General features: G+C 39.5%; 2 protein-coding genes across 2 annotated transcripts; one reads left to right on the top strand and one right to left on the bottom strand.

Moving 5' to 3' along the window:
- Positions 1-2477: 2477 nt before the first annotated feature.
- On the top strand, positions 2478-5570 carry LOC103440670 (zinc finger CCCH domain-containing protein 40-like). Its single transcript, XM_008379360.4, has 4 exons — positions 2478-2702; positions 3200-3579; positions 3690-3913; positions 4402-5570. The coding sequence occupies exons 2-4, from the start codon at positions 3205-3207 to the stop codon at positions 5297-5299; spliced, it is 1497 nt and encodes a 498-aa protein (XP_008377582.3). The 5' UTR covers positions 2478-2702; positions 3200-3204; the 3' UTR covers positions 5300-5570.
- Positions 5571-13277: 7707 nt separating this feature from the next.
- On the bottom strand, positions 13278-13637 carry LOC139197785 (serine/arginine-rich splicing factor SR30-like). Its single transcript, XM_070825749.1, has one exon. The coding sequence runs from the start codon at positions 13635-13637 to the stop codon at positions 13278-13280; it is 360 nt and encodes a 119-aa protein (XP_070681850.1).
- Between the last annotated feature and the right edge of the window lie 5480 nt (positions 13638-19117).

Below are 19117 nucleotides of genomic sequence, written 5' to 3'. Positions count from 1 at the left end.
AACTTCTCGGTTGGAGACTTGGAAAATCCAAGTCACTGAGTGGGATCGGCTATATGAATCTTAGAACGCCATTGTGCTCGATCCTGTGTCATGTCCTTCGTTAGATCCAAGTACTCTAAGTCTTTTCTTAGAGTCTCTTCCAAAGTTTTCCTAGGTCTTCCTCTACCCCTTCGGCCCTGAACCTCTGTCCCATAGTCGCATCTTCTAATCGGAGCGTCAGTAGGCCTTCTTTGCACATGTCCAAACCACCGTAACCGATTTTCTCTCATCTTTCCTTCAATTTCGGCTACTCCTACTTTACCCCGGATATCCTCATTCCTAATCTTATCCTTTCTCGTGTGCCCACACATCCAACGAAGCATCCTCATCTCCGCTACACCCATTTTGTGTACGTGTTGATGTTTCACCGCCCAACATTCTGTGCCATACAGCATCGCCGGCCTTATTGCCGTCCTATAAAATTTTCCCTTGAGCTTCAGTGGCATACGGCGGTCACACAACACGCCGGATGCACTCTTCCACTTCATCCATCCAGCTTGTATTCTATGGTTGAGATCTCCATCTAATTCTCCGTTCTTTTGCAAGATAGATCCTAGGTAACGAAAACGGTCGCTCTTTGGTATTTCTTGATCTCCGATCCTCACCCCGAACTCGTTTTGGCCTCCATTTGCACTGAACTTGCACTCCATATATTCTGTCTTTGATCGGCTTAGGCGAAGACCTTTAGATTCCAACACTTCTCTCCAAAGGTTAAGCTTTGCATTTACCCCTTCCTGAGTTTCATCTATCAACACTATATCGTCTGCGAAAAGCATACACCAAGGAATATCATCTTGAATATGTCCTGTTAACTCATCCATTACCAACGCAAAAAGGTAAGGACTTAAGGATGAGCCTTGATGTAATCCTACAGTTATGGGAAAGCTTTCGGTTTGTCCTTCATGAGTTCTTACGGCAGTCTTTGCTCCTTCATACATATCCTTTATAGCTTGGATATATGCTACTCGTACTCCTTTCTTCTCTAAAATCCTCCAAAGAATGTCTCTTGGGACCCTATCATACGCTTTTTCCAAATCTATAAAGACCATGTGTAAATCCTTTTTCCCATCTCTATATCTTTCCATCAATCTTCGTAAGAGATAGATTGCCTCCATGGTTGAGCGCCCTGGCATGAACCCGAATTGGTTGTCCGAAACCCGTGTCTCTTGCCTCAATCTATGCTCAATGACTCTCTCCCAGAGTTTCATTGTATGACTCATTAGCTTAATACCCCTATAGTTCATGCAATTTTGTACGTCGCCCTTATTCTTGTAGATAGGCACCAAAGTGCTCGTTCGCCACTCATTTGGCATCTTCTTCGTTTTCAAAATCCTATTGAAAAGGTCAGTGAGCCATGTTATACCTGTCTCTCCCAAAAGTTTCCACACTTCGATTGGTATATCGTCTGGGCCTATTGCTTTTTTATGCTTCATCTTCTTCAAAGCTACAACCACTTCTTCCTTCCGGATTCGACGATAAAAAGAGTAGTTTCTACACTCTTCTGAGTTACTCAACTCCCCTAAAGAAGCACTCATTTCATGTCCTTCATTGAAAAGATTATGAAAATAACCTCTCCATCTGTCTTTAACCGCGTTCTCTGTAGCAAGAACCTTTCCATCCTCATCCTTGATGCACCTCACTTGGTTTAGGTCCCTTGTCTTCTTTTCCCTTGCTCTAGATAGTTTATAGATATCCAACTCTCCTTCTTTGGTATCTAGTCGTTTATACATATCGTCGTAAACCGCTAACTTAGCTTCTCTGACAGCTTTCTTCGCCTCTTGCTTCGCTTTTCTATACCTTTCACCATTTTCATCGGTCCTCTCCTTGTATAAGGCTTTACAACATTCCTTCTTAGCCTTCACCTTTGTTTGTACCTCCTCATTCCACCACCAAGATTCCTTTTGGTGTGGGGCAAAGCCCTTGGACTCTCCTAATACCTCTTTTGCTACTTTTCGGATACAACTAGCCATGGAATCCCACATTTGGCTAGCTTCCCCCTCTCTATCCCACACACATTGGGTGATTACCTTCTCTTTGAAAATTACCTTCTCTTTGAATATTTTGTAAAAATAATAATAATAATTGGACAATTAAGCTAAATGAATGGCGTAAAGATTTGTAAATAATGGTTATATTTTTAGGAAAACTAATGAAAAGAGTTTGAAAATTTTGAGTTTTAACGATAAGGACAAAATAAAGGGTAAAGTGAATAGTACCATGATTGACTTTTTAATGTAAAAATGTGATTTTTTGTTAAAATAAACAGTACCAGAATCTTTTCGTTAAAGTTCTCTATTTTTATTGCGGTTAACCCAGGAAAAAGAATAAAAAAGGTTACAACTTTTAATGGGCCTCTAAAGGGCGTAAAAAGAAGTTACAAGAAATTGGGCCGTTAAGCCTCCGGGAGTCCAGCTAAAAGAGCCTGTTATCTGAAAGCAACGAATTTGTGGGAACCAAAGCGCGAAACAGCGAGAGGAAGAGAGGAATTAGGTTTTGGTCTGTGAATCCATATGATCTCCTTGCTCGCACATGTAAAATTGTTTATCCCTTGCGCTTCAGCTTGCACCTTTCAACCCAAAACCTAGCCGCTGAACATCAGCTGCAACCGCCGGCCATCTCCGGCCGTTTCGTCGCCGACAGCAGTTAGCCAATCTCATCTCCAGGTGGATTTCTCGTTCTCTTTTGCTTCTCATTGGTTATTTATCGAGTTAGATAGACACGGTAGCTCTGTTGATTTTTGTTTATTTGATTTGAATTTATACCAAATTTACTTAATATTTAGTACAATTATTTGTTTTCTGGTATTTCGAATCTTTTAGTCGACAAAGGATTGTAATTTTTCAACTTTAGGCTCGAGGGATGATTGAAATTTTCAAACTTAAGGCGATGGGGAAGCATTTGATTTGAGTTTCCGCATCTGATTTTGTACATAGTATAGGTGACTGATTATGTTTTTGGTCAAGGATTAGGGATTTTGGGGTGATTAGGTTTTAGTTTGTAGCTTTTGGGTATTGGGTATATTTTTTGTCTGTGTGAGAAAGAGAGAGAGAGAGAGAGAGAGAGTGAGAGAGAGGAAGAAAAATATGGTTCTGTTTAAATGCAGCTGACTTTGAGGCCAATTATATCATGAAATTTTAAGCGGTAAATTTTGGTTGGTTAGGTAATATGGCACACAGGTTGCTTAGGAATGTGGAGGCGGATGGTTGGGAACGATCAGATTTTCCCATCATCTGTGAGTCATGCTTGGGCGACAATCCCTACGTACGGATGACACGAGCTGATTATGACAAGGAGTGCAAGATTTGCACGCGTCCGTTCACAGTTTTCAGGTGGAGGCCTGGTCGTGATGCGCGATTTAAGAAGTCGGAGATTTGCCAGACATGCAGTAAGTTGAAAAACGTTTGTCAAGTTTGCCTCTTGGATCTGGAATACGGTTTGCCAGTTCAGGTTCGAGATACTGCTCTAGCCATCAGTTCTGATGATGCCATTCCAAAGAGTGATGTAAATAGGGAGTTTTTCGCCGAGGAGCACGACCGTAAGGTAACTTTTCTATCATTTCCTTGAAGAATCAGTCTGAGTTATGGCACCAGTTTACGTAAATGTTATGGAATACTTTAGCATCTAATTTTAATTTTGATTGGTGAGTTCAGGCTAGAGCTGGTATAGATTACGAATCTTCATATGGAAAGGCACGGCCCAGTGACACTATTCTGAAGCTTCAAAGAACAACGCCCTATTACAAAAGGAACAGAGCACATGTCTGCAGTTTTTACATTCGTGGTGAGTGCACAAGAGGTGCTGAGTGCCCTTACAGACACGAGATGCCCATAACCGGGGAGTTGTCGCAGCAAAACATCAAAGATCGTTACTATGGGTATGTCCAATGCTTATACTTTACTCTTCTCAAGGTGATATGGAAGCATGGAATGGGTTTGTGGTTGCATGTTATATGCTTATAGTTAACTGACAACTGTTGGCTAGTTATAACTTGTGAATTTGTTTGTGCATGAGCATTTTTTCTGATGTGTAATGGTTTCACTAAATTTTTTGGTTGGATTGAAAGTCTACCTAATTTCAGTTGAGAAAATTCTTGTATAAGAAAGTGGTAGATTAAACAAGTAGATGAAGTCTCTCCGTTTTGGTTATCTTGTGTAATATATTTGTTCGTATTCCTCATTTAGTAATTCAGAGTTGGTTATTTTGTGTAATAACTTCAGCTCCTTGCTAGCATTTCAACCAACATTATTGCTTTCAAAAAACTATATCCCAATTTTGCCGTCACATCTTTGCACATGCCTGTCTTGTAATCCTATGGATTTCTTAAGTTTGTGGTGCTCATGTTTCATCTCTAAATATATGCAGAGTCAATGATCCAGTGGCAATGAAGCTTCTTAACAAAGCTGGAGAGATGCCCTCCTTGGAACCTCCTGAGGATGGAAGCATAAGAACCTTATATGTGGGTGGGCTTGATGCGAGAATTTCTGAGCAGGATTTGAGGGATCAGTTTTATGCTCATGGTGAAATAGAATCTGTTAGGATGGTACTTCAACGAGCATGTGCGTTTGTAACCTACACAACAAGAGAAGGTGCAGAAAAGGCTGCAGAAGAACTCTCTAACAAACTGGTAGTAAAGGGTTTGAGGTTAAAGTTAATGTGGGGTAGGCCCCAAGCACCAAAACAGGAATCAGAGGGCATGGTTGAAGCGAGGCAGCAGGCGGTGGCTCATAGTGGTTTGTTGCCTCGAGCAGTCATATCTCAACAACAGAACCAATCACAAGACCCAGCTGCGCCTGTGCACTACTACAACATGCCGCCTCCACCTTCACAGGAGAGATCATTCTATCCGTCCATGGATCCTCAAAGAATGGGTGCCCTTATTCCATCCAAGGAAGGGGCTCCTAGTGGGGCCACAGGGTCAGGAGAGCGCAGTTCTGCTTCAGAGAGGCAGCAACATGGTCAGCATTATGCTTTTCAGAACATGGCTCAACCACATAACCAATATCGTCAGCAGTTTTATCCTCCTCCATATGGGTATATGCCTCCACCAGCACCACAGTACCAGCAACACCCTCTGCAATATAATTCTGCAGTGCCGCCGCCACCATCCTTGCCAATGAACCAACAGTATCAGAATTCTGCAACACCAGGGCCAGCACCCTCAGGTTCTACGTCCTCGGGATCTGCACCTTCAAGTTCTGGACCTTCGGAATCTACTCCATCTGGATCTGGGTCTGCACCAACGGGTTCTTCAGCGCAGTAACAGGACCCTCCTATTATTGTCTTAATACTTTCTATGAGCTTTTGGTTATTCAAATCAAAACTGGGCTTTGCATTCTGGGTTTCGGAAAATAATCTGCATCTTCCCAGGGTTTGCCCTTTTGGAAGCTAAAATTGTGCACCTTCTGTGGATAAATCCTTTCCTTTTTCTGTTTTCCGAGTTAATGATCATTCCTATCATCTGTAGAACAGTTGAATACTGTTTCCTTCTGTTTAATCTGCGCATTACATTCTATGCATTGATTATACACACACTTGCCTGCGTTATTATCTTGAAATTGTTTTTCCAACCATTTATTCTGAATGTGATATTAAAACTGGTGAAGGATGTCACCAACACGCATACGTGTGCTTAACCAAATTGGCTACATTAGTGTGTTATACACCATGCATTCAAAAGTTTGAATCCTCTTTTCTGTAATTTAGATGAATTTAATGTAAGGATTGCCTTATCGTATGTCAAAAAAGGTAAACGCAGCAACAATGAGAGGCGTTTGGACTTGCTAGACATGTTTGCTCGATCAATTTATGTTGCGAAGATTGATATTTGATGTGATTTTACGTGGTAAGTTTCATACGATTGTATCATAGAGCAATTGCTGCATTGACTGTTGGAGAGAAAATGAGAGAGGAAAAGTCCTCCAGCTCTTACGCTTCGTCTTGGGCTAATGGGATGGCCTGCCCCCTCGTGGTCACCATTCTCGTTCCTTCAAATTTGGGCTCTCATATACAAAACTATTTAGAAAAAATTAATAATAGCAGTTACAGCGCTATTGTGATATGCGGATAACATATTTTTATTATATATATATATATATATATATATATTTCATACTTGAACTATTTATTTTCTTAATCTTCATTTGAAGATCATTTCTACAAAACGTCATTCAAATTGAGGATCGTTTAGTTATCCAAACATATAAAATAAGATGAGATTTTGGATGCGGTCCCTAGCTATCAATATTCTTTGACTGAAGCCTTATTGGTTTTCTATTTTTTATCGAGGTCCCTGAAATTAATATGATAATTTATTTCTATGTATGCTACTATATTTTTTAAATTAAAAATTAAAAATTATATTTGTTTATGTTAATGAGATTTTCAATAAAAACCTATAATTTGTGGGATTAAAAATATTAAAATATAAATTATACTATTGTGTGTGTGTGTGTGTAAACATGGGTACAATCATCAAAATTAACAAAAAATTATTGTACTAAAACATGAGTACATTCTTCAAAACCACACAAAAAAAAGTAATAGATATTAGGCTCAATAACATTAGTAAATATCTTCAATTAAACTTGACATGGATACATTCTCAAATCAAAAGAAAAAATGAACCCATATAAGTTTTAAAATGGATTAGAGAAAAATTGAATAGATATTATATTAAAAAAAAGGGTACATTTTACATATAACAAATTGTTATATTTAAGAATGGGTACATTTTAAGATTAAAAATTTGAATTTTTTTTTTACATGAATGGGTGCATAAAAGATTAAAAAATTGAAAACAGTTTATTAAAAAGCTTACGGTACAAACTTTTCTAATTTTTTTATTTATTTTAGAAATGTTTTGAATTGAAAATTAGTTAGGAGTTTAATAAAGGTGTGAGTGTTAAAATTCTAAATCAATTATTAATTTTTATTTTAAAAAATTATGTAATTGACATGTAAATTCATCATTACATTAATGCTAAGGACTTAGATCAAAATTTAAAAACTAATAAGGTTCCAGTTAATGAACATTAGTAACTAGGAACCGGATATTAATTTTTCCTAAAATAAATGGATCACATCGTTAATTTGTTCCATACATATAATAAAAGGAGGCGCGCTGATTAAATTTGGAGTGCATGAGATATTTTCAAAGTTTTAATTTTAATGAAAAATATATAAAATTAGTATAATGAGAGGGAGAATTAGCTAGGGTTTTCAGACACGCAGAGAGAGAGAGAGAGAGGGGCGGACAAACAAAGGCGTGCTGATTAAAAGGAGGCGCGGCGGGAAGAATATCTATAGTACAACAACAACAATATGTCAACAACATCATGTGTGGTAGCAGTAGTAATTGTTCTATGTGTGTTAAATTCGAGAACAAAAAATATATAATATTTTCTTAACCTGTTTATTATTATTTTCATATATGAAGAGGGAGAGAGAGAGAAGAAGCACGTGACATTCTGCAGCGGCAGCAGCTATAGCTCAGGAGGAAGCAGCAGACTCATGAATTATGAGTCTAAAATATTGATATTATCCTGATATTTTCATTGAAATTTTCGTGTTTTTGAACTACCGATATTTCCGATATCATCGATATTTTAGACCTTGATAGGAACTCTATGTGGTACTAAGTCACTCATGTATCTTACCATGCAATGTATAAAGTGTAAAATATTGTATTAATTCATTATATATAAATGATTATGGTGTGTTTAAACTTCTTTCATTAATTACTATAAATTTTTTACACTCACAATGTTTCCTAGCTCGCTATATAATTAACTTAAATTAGTTAAATCCATCATGCAATGCATTTCCTTCTATTTTTTTGTGTGATAAACTAATAGATAATTGACTAGATAAACATCCTGCAAAGGTTCAATAAAAATTTCCAAGTTTTTCTTACAATTTTCGTAGTTTTTATTCAATTTTTATCGATATCGATAATATCCCGATATTTCCATCGAAATTTCCGTGTTTTTGGACCACCGATATTTCTGATATCATCGATATTTTAGATCTTGTCATGATGGAAGATAGTGATCCCTCAAGTAGAAACCCTACGGTGCAGTGTTTCGGAGTGCAAAATATTCTACGAATTTCAAGCGTTAAATCTTGATTTTTATGTTTTTAAATAAACATCTAACAGTTAAAACGTCTTAGATCATCTTGAAAAGAGATATCAAATTTAAAATATAAAATATAAAATTTGACAGTTTATGTGGCACTTTGACATTTTTTAAAGTTGTGTTCTCCAATCAATATGTCAAATTAAATGAATATTTTATTATTTTATAAAATAAATTATTAAACTAATAAAAGTTTAATAAAGGACATTTAAAGTTTAATTAATAATCTATTCACCTTCCTTGATTGAAAAGAAAAAAAAAGTATGAATATTGGTCATCTAAACATTAATTATAATAAATGATTAAACTAATTAAAAATTAATAAAATACATTTAATAATTAATAAAAAAATATTTGAAGCTACTGTCAAATTTGACAGCAACCTCTTTTGTTGCCAATTCATGTTATCACCACATAAGATTTGACACTTCAGTTGGAGAATATTAATGTGATTTTTTTTAGTGTTATAGCTGTTGTGTACATTTTGGAGGAGATGCTCTTAAGAGTTTATACTTTGGGCACCGCAGAAGGTCTCAACCCCAATAGCTGCTGCTGCTGCTTGCGTGAATTTGTATGTGTGTAAGTGTGCGTGTAGTTCGAGGCGTATGGAAGCACTGATCAATGATCCTCACAAGCTTACAAATTAATCCCACCCACTCAACTCCATGCCACCACTAATTACTTTAATTAATTACTTGAGCTAATATCAATGTCAAGGGCGGTTCCAGTTTATTTTTAGTTTTTTGAATGTGTAAGTTTGGTCGGTCGATCGTGCGACTACAACTGTGTTTACTTACAGTACAAATTCTATAGTGCAAAAGTAATGAACTGTGTATTCGGTATCCAACAATTAAAAACGCATTCACAAACAATATTAATTATATAATGCCAAAGTATTATGATAAATTATGACCGATTCATATATCCTAATACGGAATTATGAAAACGCAATCTAATTGCTATAATTAAAGGAAGAAGTAAATAATTCATGTGATAGAGTTTCATTTAGAAAAATACGTACGTTTATTCGCTAAAATGTTTGATCTTAAGAAAAAGTGACATTAGTTTATAGTAAAGAACTACAATGAAGAACCACATCAGTTTATAGATTGGTTTGCTGTAAAACCTATTTCTTTCATTCCAATTCAATTATTTGAGAGAATTTATGAGAAATATCTTCTTGTGTGATCCGGAAAGTAATAAGTCGACACAAGAGATCCTACTTAATTACTTTACAATCGTACATAACAAGTTGTATAACCCAAAAATAATACAAAGTAAGGATGATTAATCAGTCAATCAAACAGCTATAATCACGCTTGGATAAGATACAAAATCTATAAATTATAGAAAAATCTCAATATTATTATGATCAAATGTCTGTGTTTGTGCAATAGAACAGAGTACAGAGCGAGACCAAGTACTAGTACCGTCCATGTAAATTAGTATAAAGAACACAAGGGTTGGAGTAGAATCTATCAATCTAACCGTGAGACACAAAGAAACATACAAACAGGAAGGGGCAAGCAAATTAAACCACAAGAAGGCACAGGAGGAAGGGACTGAGGCCTCTGATCACTGCACAAAACAAAAGGCTCAATATTTCTGACAATAGGATTCCCACACTTGTTGCTTCCAACACTCTACACGATAAAGGTTTATTTATTTTTTCCATTATTTTTTCCACCTTTAATGTATGGTTTTTCTCTCCTTTTTCTTTTTTTTTTCTTCGTTTACCAACTTATCCATACAAGGAAAGTGAAGCCTTAGTTTACCAAAAAAGGAAAGTGAAGGCTTAGAAGGAAGAAAGTTCTTGCAGCCTTTCCTAGACGTAGAAAAATAGATCGCTAGCTCTCCTTCTTTCATCACCCCCAACCCCGTTGAGAGACTCTTCGGTGCGGGAGCCAGAGTAGGGTGTTTGTGAGAGAGAGAGAGGGGGGGGGTGGTGAGACCAGGTGGGGATAGCGGTGGGCTTCAATAGCAGGGGGTGGGATATGAGGTTGTTTTTTAGTCTATAGCTGTTGGAAACATGTGGTCCGGTTCCGAACCACAGAATCTCTCCACCCCAACCCTCCCCTCCCCCCACCCACTCACTTCTGCTTTTTGACTAGCATATCTCTCTCAATAATACATGCATTTTTGTTGCATTCGAAGAGGGCAAATAGGTGAGTTCAAAGTTCTAACTAGCTAACAACATTTGAATATTAATTTTCCCATCCCTAGCTAGCTAGCTAGCATTCGTTTTGGTTGTCTTTTACAATAGTTGCATATTCTTAGTCTTGTTTTTACCTATATTTAGTATGTTGTTGTTTAATGTTCACAGTGGCATGTTCTAGGCATTAACCGTTGTCCTTATATGGTTTAACTTTTGTTATGGTCTTGTATACTGAAGAAGCATATATATGTAGAAGAGGAAGAGTAGGGTTTCTGCTTTCTGTGCCCTATTTTAAGTATCACGCTGGCTTGCTAATTTTGAATTCTAGTATATTGTTTAGACAGAGCGACAATTGGTCAGATTGCAGGATTATTAAGTTCATGAGCACAACTTTTGTATGTAATGCGGATTTCAAACAAAAAAACACACCAATTTTGTGTTTATTTGTTGGTACCGTCTAACATGCATAAATACGAAGTACTACGCAGAATGACGGTGAATTATTATGTATTTTGTTGATGCACAAAATCGGAGGTCTTGGAACAACGTAAATCCGACCGTGAATCTGCAAGTAAAGTAAATAAAACAAGATGTATCGTGGTTCACCCCAAGGTTTGGGCTACGTCCACATTGATATTGTATTTCTGAGAGGGAGAGAGAGTTTGTGAGGTGAGAGTGAAGCCTCTGGGGTGAGGAGGCTTCTTCTGAATATGAGAGACCTCAGGCCTAGGAAATGGCCTCCCCTAATTGTGAGGGTGAGGGGTTCTTTTATAGAATAAGGGTTCATCACTTATTACATATTTGCCAATTCCTTTATTACATAATTACATTTAAGTCCCCCGAGTATTTGTATGAGATCTAAATATTTAGAGGCCTTAAGTATGGTATAAACAGTAGTCGCCCAAGTCTTCAGTCAAGAGAGTCTTTTGGTTGGAGACTTGAAATTCAGTCCATGTGTGGGCCGAAGTAACTAGATGTCGTCTTGAACTGATGTTCGATATGAGGCGGTGCTCAATCTGAAATGATGCTCAACTAGAAGTAGCACATGCTGCGAGGCTGCTCGGCTCGTGGCTTATGTTGCCTTGGTTGGCTCGGCTTGTGGCATTTGAAGGTGAGGGAGTCCCTTTTATAGAATAAAGGCTCGGCTCCTCAATACATGAATGATGGGCTAGAGTTGATACTCTCTAATGATGGTGAGGGAGTCTCTTTTATAGAATAAGGGCTCGCTTCTCAATATATAAGTAATGGGGTAGGAGTGATGCTCGCAGCGAGGCGGTTGCTCAGCTGGCGGCGTTGCTCTCTAATGAAGGTGAGGGAGTCCATTTTATAGAATAAAGGCTCGCTCCTCAATACATAAGTGATGGGCTAGGAGTGATGCTCGCGGCGAGACGGTTGCTCAGCTGGCGGCATTGCTCTCTAATGAAGGTGAGAGAGTCCCTTTTATAAAATAAGGGCTCGCTTCTCAGTACATGAATATTGGGTGCTCTCTAATGAAAGTGAGGGAGTCCATTTTATAGAATAAGGGCTCGCTCCTTAATACATAAATAATGGCTAAGTCCCCCAAGTATTTTTCATGAGGCTCAGTTGAAGCCCAATATATGGTACATAATGTAGTCCCCCAAGTCTTCGGTCAATAGAGTCTGTTGGCTGGAGACTTTAAATTGAATCCATGTATGGGCCGAGGTGGCGGTTGTTCGGAGGCGGTATTTGTATGCCCTGCACTGAAGCTTTGTAGGTGAAGCTTTGCAAGTGAAGCTTTGAAGCTAGAGCTCTGTAAATGAAGCTTTCAAAGCTGGAGCTTTTGTAAATGAAGCTTTTGAAGCTGATTGACATGAGTGATGCTCATGAATGTTTATGTTGATTGACATGAGTGATGCTCATGAATGTTAACATGAGTGATGCTCATGAATGTTTATGTATGATTGTCATGAGTGATGCTTATGAATGTTTATGTATGAATGACATGAGTAATGCTCATGTATAATTTGGAGTACTGGGCGTACTTTTGGTCACCTGGTTGGTGACATGAAGGAGAGTACGGGTTGTACATTTCATCACTTGGTTGGTGGCATGAATGGCTAGTTGCTAAATGATATTAGAGTACGGGTTGTACATTTCATCACCTGGTTGGTGGTAATAGCGGCGGGTTGCCGAATAATTTTGGAGTACTGGACGTACTTTTGATCACCTGGTTGGTGCTAATAGCGGCAGGTTGCTGAATAATTTTGGAGTACTAGGCGTACTTTTGGTCACCTGGTTGGTGATAATAGAGGGCCTGGCTCTTTTGGGCATATGGGCCTTCACTCTCCACACAACATTCCAGCCCATTTATTTTGGGCTTTGCCCTTTTTTTTTTTAATATTTTTAATTTTTTATTACCTTCTGATGGGGTTTATACAGATGTCTCCGAAAGATAAGAAAAATAAATCACATTATACAAAAACAAGAAAAGCAAATCACATCATTCTGGTGGGGTGTTTATTCATTGCTTTTGCTTTCTCTTTTGCTTTCTGCTTTTGATTTCTGTTTTGCTTTCTCTTTTCCCTTAACATCATGGTGTCGTCTGTGAAGAGTAGGAACATGCGCTCCTTTATGATGAGAGTCTTTATCTTTTTCAGAACTTGATGCCTTTCTGAATGGCTCCAGTTATCACGTTTGAGAGCATCTTCTGTAGCAGCATCAAGCATCTTAATCATTGAGGGGTGAACAAATGTAGTAACCAAATGTATGCCTTCTGGATATCTGGATGGGTGGTTGAGAGACCATGTAGGCTGCTTTGCCAAAATAGCACATGCCGACCCCACGTGCCTTCTTCTGGTAGGTGTATGATGCGTGGGCCTCGAGGGTGTTAGGATCGTAACACACAGACCTCGGCTCGATCTGATGGCAGTCTGCAGCGCCCTCACCGCAAGCGTAGTCTATACCTGCCTGCAGCTTCTTCTCTAGGCTTATTCTTGATCAAAAAATCGAAGACTCCAAGCAATCAGAGCTCTTCTCTTCAGATCCTGCCACGAAGCAGTAGGAGGCAATCTAGTGACCAGCCCACGATAGTCAAAGCGCCAAGAAGCACCATGGCTGCTGCTACTATGACTGTAACTGCTGGAACGATGTGACGAGGAGTGCCGTCCGCCATGTGCTAGTTTAACCCGTAAACGAAACCCATCAAAGTCGTACCCATCTCGGCCATAAATTGCATCACGAGGATCTTCATACTCAACAGAAGCATAACCTGGCGGTCTTGGAGGGATTTTGAGATCACTGTCAACAATAGACCCATAATTCAAGAACAAATCTTCAACTTCTCTCATACGAATATCTCCAGGTAGATTATCGACGTAGATAAGTGTGACTCGATCGACTACTCATCTTTTACTCCCCTTTAATTCATAGAGATTGCAGGAGAGAGAGAATGAAATGGGTTATAGAGACTGGAGAGGGCGTCCTAGCCTGAGATTGTTTTGACGGCGACATCTTCGATGAGGTTCTGACGGGTTGGAGAGGGTCGCAATCCGAGGGTCCAACTCTGTTAGACTCGGCAATAACTCAACCGAGTCGAGGTTGTGGAGCTGGAAGCTAGCGAGGCAGAGGTGGAGTTGTTGTGAGCATCCATGGCGGAGGATGATTGATCTTCTTCCGTAGTGAGGTGTCGTACCAGAGCATTTAGCCTCCGATCACTACTTGTAGAAACAGAACTGTGGGCGTGAGGTGATGTTAATTGTGGGCACATGACAGGCAGTTTTATTTGTACCTGGGCTTAAAATACGCATTTTTTGAGTTTTGGTGCGCTCTCTGTGAGAGAATGAGAGATTTGGATCTGAGAGAAAGTATTGTGTTTGAGTTTTTTTTTTCTTTTTCTCTGTAAATTGAATGGGTGTGTCTTTGAGTGTGGGTGTTGGGTTGTTTGGTTCCTGGGTTTTCTTTGCAGATTCACGACGGAGGTGAAAAAAATGAAAGAGAACCGACACAACTTTTTGTCTCGATTTCCCACAGATGGTGCTAAATGTTGATGCACAAAACCGGAGGTCTTGGAACAACGTAAATCCGACAGTGAATCTGCATGAAATGTAAATAACATAAGATGTATCGTGGTTCACCCCAAGGTTTGGGCTACGTCCACACTGATTATGTATTTATCTAAGATGTGAGGGGAGTGAGGGAGAGAGATTCAGAGCCTCTGAGGGAGAGAGTGAGGTCTCTGATGGCCTAGGAATTAGCCTTCCCTAATTATGAGGGTGATGGGTCCTTTTATAGAATAAGGGCTCCTCACTTATTACATATTTGCCCCTTCCTTTATTACATAATTACATTTAAGTCCCCCAAGTATTTGTACGATATCTAAATATGGAGGCCCTAAGTATGGTATAAACATATTTATTTAGCGTAATATTCAATTATCATCCTTATTAAACAAGAAACCTATATATCCATAACCAATTGAAAATCTTGTTCCAGCTCGGTCACGTTCATTTCAAAGGATTTTTAACTTGAAAAACATCCATGCAAGACCTTAATTATTAGAAGCATGAATGCAAACAAGATAGATGGAACAGTAGTATAAGAAATGAAATTACTCTTCTTGTCACTTGCTTTTGTATAACGGAATCACTATAGTAGAATATAGGGTTCTTTAGATATAGACCCTTGCAACTCTTATTTCTTAGACAAAAACCCACCTAGTTATAAACATCCAAATAAAACCCAAATTTATAAATGACTGCCAAGTATAGAAGTAATTGACCTATTATTACAAAATATTTACAATTTGTACCACAATATTCAAAATAAAATCAATAAATGTTATTACTCACATATTATTACCCCTAACACACACATATATACGTTCAAATGTATATTGTTGATGCACAAAACTGGAGGTCTTGGAACAACGTAAATCCGACCGTGAATCTGCAAGAAATGTAAATAACACAAGATGTATTGTGGTTCACTCCAATGTTTGGGCTACGTCCACACTGATTATTGTATTTCTCTGAGGAGATTGTGAGGGAGAGAGCCTCTATAATGTGAGAATGAGGCTATCTGAATGTGAGGGAGTTTGGGGATCTCTGGCCTAAGAATTGGCCTTCCCTAATGAGGAGAGTGATGAGTCATTTTATAGAATAAGGGCTCATCACTTATTACATATTTGCCTCTTCCTTTATTACATAATTACATTTGAGTCCCCCCGAGTATTTATACGAGATCTAAATACGGAGGCCCTAAGTATGGTACAAACAGTAGTCCACCAAGTTTTCAGTCCAGAGAGTCTTTTGGCTAGAGACTTGAAATTCAGTCCCTGTGTGGGCTGAAGTAACTCGATGTCGTCTAGAACTGATGCTCGATATGAGGCGGTGCCCAATCTGAAATGATGCTCAACTAGAAGTAGCACATGTTGCGAGGCTGCTTTGCTTGTGTTGCCTTGGTTGGCTCGGCTTGTGGCGTTGAAGGTGAGGGTGTCCATTTTATAGAATAAGGGCTTGCTCATCATTACAAAAATGATGGGTTAGAGTTGGTGCTCGCGGCGAGGCGGTTGCTCAGCTGGCGGTGAGGTAGTTGCTCAGCTGGCGGCGATGCTCTCTAATGAAGGTGAGGGAGTCCCTTTTATAAAATAAGGGCTCGCTCCTTAATACATAAATGATGGGCTAGAGTTGATGCTCTCTAATGATGGTGAAGGAGTCCCTTTTATAGAATAAGGGCTCGCTCCTCAATATATAAATGATGGGCTAGAGTTGATGCTCTCTAATGATGGTGAGGGAGTCCCTTTTATAGAATAAGGGCTCGCTCCCTTTTATAGAATAAAGGCTCGTTCCTCAATACATAAATAATGGGTAGAGTTGATGCTCTCTAATGATGGTGAGGGAGTCTATTTTATAAAATAAGGGCTCGCTCCTCAATACATAAATGATGGGCTAGAGTTGATGCTCGCGGCGAGGTGGTTGCTCAGCAGGCGACGATACTTTCTAATGATGGTGAGGGAGTCCCTTTTATAGAATAAGGGCTCGCTCCTCAATACATAAATGATGGGCTGGGAGTGATGCTCGCGGTGAGGTGGTTGCTCAGCTGACGGCGATGCTCTCTAATGAAGAAGAGGGAGTCCCTTTTATAAAATAAGGGCTCGCTCCTCAGTACATAAGCGATGGGTGCTTTCTAATGAAAGTGAGGGAGTCTCTTTTGCTCGCTCCTCAGTACATAAATAATGGGCTAAGTCCCCCAAGTATTTTTCATGAGGTCCAATATATGGTACATAGTGTAGTCCCCCAAGTCTTCGGTCAATAGAGTCTGTTGGCTGGAGACTTCAAATTGAATCCATGTATGGGCTGAAATGGCGGTTGTTCGGAGACGATCTTTGTAGACAATGCACTGAAACTTTGTAGGTGAAGCTTTGCAAGTTGAAGCTTTGAAGCTAGAGCTCTGTAAATGAAGCTTTTGAAGCTAGAACTCTGTAAATGAAGCTTTCGAAGCTGGAGCTTTTGTAAATGAAGCTTTTGAAGCTAGAGCTCTGTAAATGAAGCTTTTGAAGCTGGAGCTCTCGAAGTTGGAGCTCTGTAAATGAAGCTTTTGAAGCTGATTGACATGAGTGATGCTCATGAATGTTTATGTTGATTGACATGAGTGATGCTCATGGATGTTGACATGAGTGATGCTCATGAATGTTGACATGAATGATGGTCATGAATGTTTATGTATGATTGATATGAGTGATGCTCATGAATGTTTATGTATGATTGACATGAGTGATGTTCATGTATAATTTTGGAGTACTGTGCGTACTTTTAATCGCCTGATTGGTGAGAATAGCGGCAGGCTGCCAAATAATTTTGGAGTATTGTGCGTACTTTTGATCACCTGGTTGGTGATAATATCGGCAGGCTGCCGAATAAGTTTTTGGAGTACTAGATGTACTTTTGATCACCTGGTTGGTGATAATAGCAGCAGGCTGCCGAATAATTTTGGAGTACTGGACGTACTTTTGATCACCTGGTTGGTGATAATAGAGGACCTGACTCTTTTGGGCATATGGGCCTTCGCCCTCCACATAACATTCCAGCCCATTATTTTGGGCTTTGCCGTTTTTTTTTGTGACTACCCTCTGATGGGGGTTTATACAGATGTCTCCGAAAGATAAGAAAAATAAATTACATCATTCAAAAAAGCTGTTGCAGATATGGTTGGATAGTGGGATAACATATGCAGCTGTTGGAGGAAAACTTCACATGAAGGCAGGTTTGGTCAGCAGGCATGATCTCTCATACTTTGATACTTTTGCATGTTCTCCGGATGGGTTTTTCAAAATGGGAATATGCATGATGAAAGGTCAGTATACTTATCCAAGTGCTTTCCTCTTTCCTCTTTTTCCTTTATTCCACTTTTGCTTTCTCAGAGCTGGTTGATTTTCTTGCTTATGTGCATTGAAGGTAATGATTAAAGGAGACGGGAACCTTGGTGGGCATCTTCTTATCTTATTCATGAGTGCGTCTCATGCTTCTCGTGGGTCTTGGAATTGTAGAACTCATCGGCTACCTTCACCGGCTTCTTCCCTTTTATTGAATTGTAGAACTCATCGGTTACCTTAAGTTGAACATCGATAAAATCCGCTCCTAATTCCATGGCTACATGCAGTGCATCTTGTCGCTGTTTGTCGTCGCCCTTATACTGTCCACCTTCCCATGATGGCCTGTAAGTGACAAGGGTAGGCAAAGGACTTTGGTTAATCAATACGTCGAGATCTTGTCTTGGACTGAAGTTCTTCAAGAAATCCACCCAAATTTCAACGAGATTAGCGCCAACTTCATTTGCCTTTCCCATTTGGACCAACATCTGATCAACTGATTCCACCATCACCGGCGCACATATTAGTGTCGAATTTCTTCGACTTCTGTCCATGATATGAAGATCCGAAGCAGCTAATGGAAGGGTGTCGAGCGTCATTGTCCGTCGATTGCGTGAAGGTAAATCATCGTCGTCACTGAAAGGCTTTGTGTCGGCAATATTATCAACAGGCACAGTGAAGATGGTGAAAGGGAACGAAAATCCTAAGTTAGCGCTAGAGGCGCGGCTTAAGGTAGCGCCACTGCTCATCTCATCCATGTCCAGCTTCATTTGGGTACTCCTGGACTTCCTAATGTGTGTGTTTTTGCCAACACTGCCACTACCACGCCCGGGTGACACCCTCATCATGCGCCGGCTTGACTTCCTCGACAGTGTTAATTCGTCTTCAACCGTCGAAGTGGCTTCACCCGGCGGAGGTGATTTCAACTTCGCGGCTACAGTTTCCACCAATTGTTTAGACTTAGTCCTTGCCAACCCAGATGAGTTTGGCTTCTCTATCTTGTTCTTAATTATTTGACAGAAGATGAATGAGCTGAGAGACCATCGCCATCTTTGTCAAAGAGGCAAAAAGCTTTCTTGAACTCGGCGATCTGCTCCTTTGTTAGTTGCTCCGCCATTTTTGGTCCCTGCTCTGAAGATTTTGGCCAAATGTGGAATGCAGCTTGATCTCGTTCTCTCTTCTCATATGCTGATTAAATGGGTGTGATTGTAACTGACAAATAATGGTAGAGAGAGAAAGAGAGAAGAAACTATGGTTGAGTTTATGAGTTTTCATCTCTGCATTTTTGAGGGATGAGTTTTGCAGTGACTCTACAGGTGTTTGGTTGTTGGGTTTCTGCAGATTCACGGCGGAGGTGAAAAATTGAGAGAGAACTGACATAACTTCGTGTCGATTCCCACAGACGGCGCCAAATGTTGATGCATAAAACCGGAGGTCTTGGAACAACGTAAATCCGACCGT

This window comes from Malus domestica, chromosome 07, assembly GCF_042453785.1.
Source record: "Malus domestica chromosome 07, GDT2T_hap1".
Taxonomy (NCBI): domain Eukaryota; kingdom Viridiplantae; phylum Streptophyta; class Magnoliopsida; order Rosales; family Rosaceae; genus Malus; species Malus domestica.
This window is presented reverse-complemented; position numbering and strand designations above follow the sequence as displayed.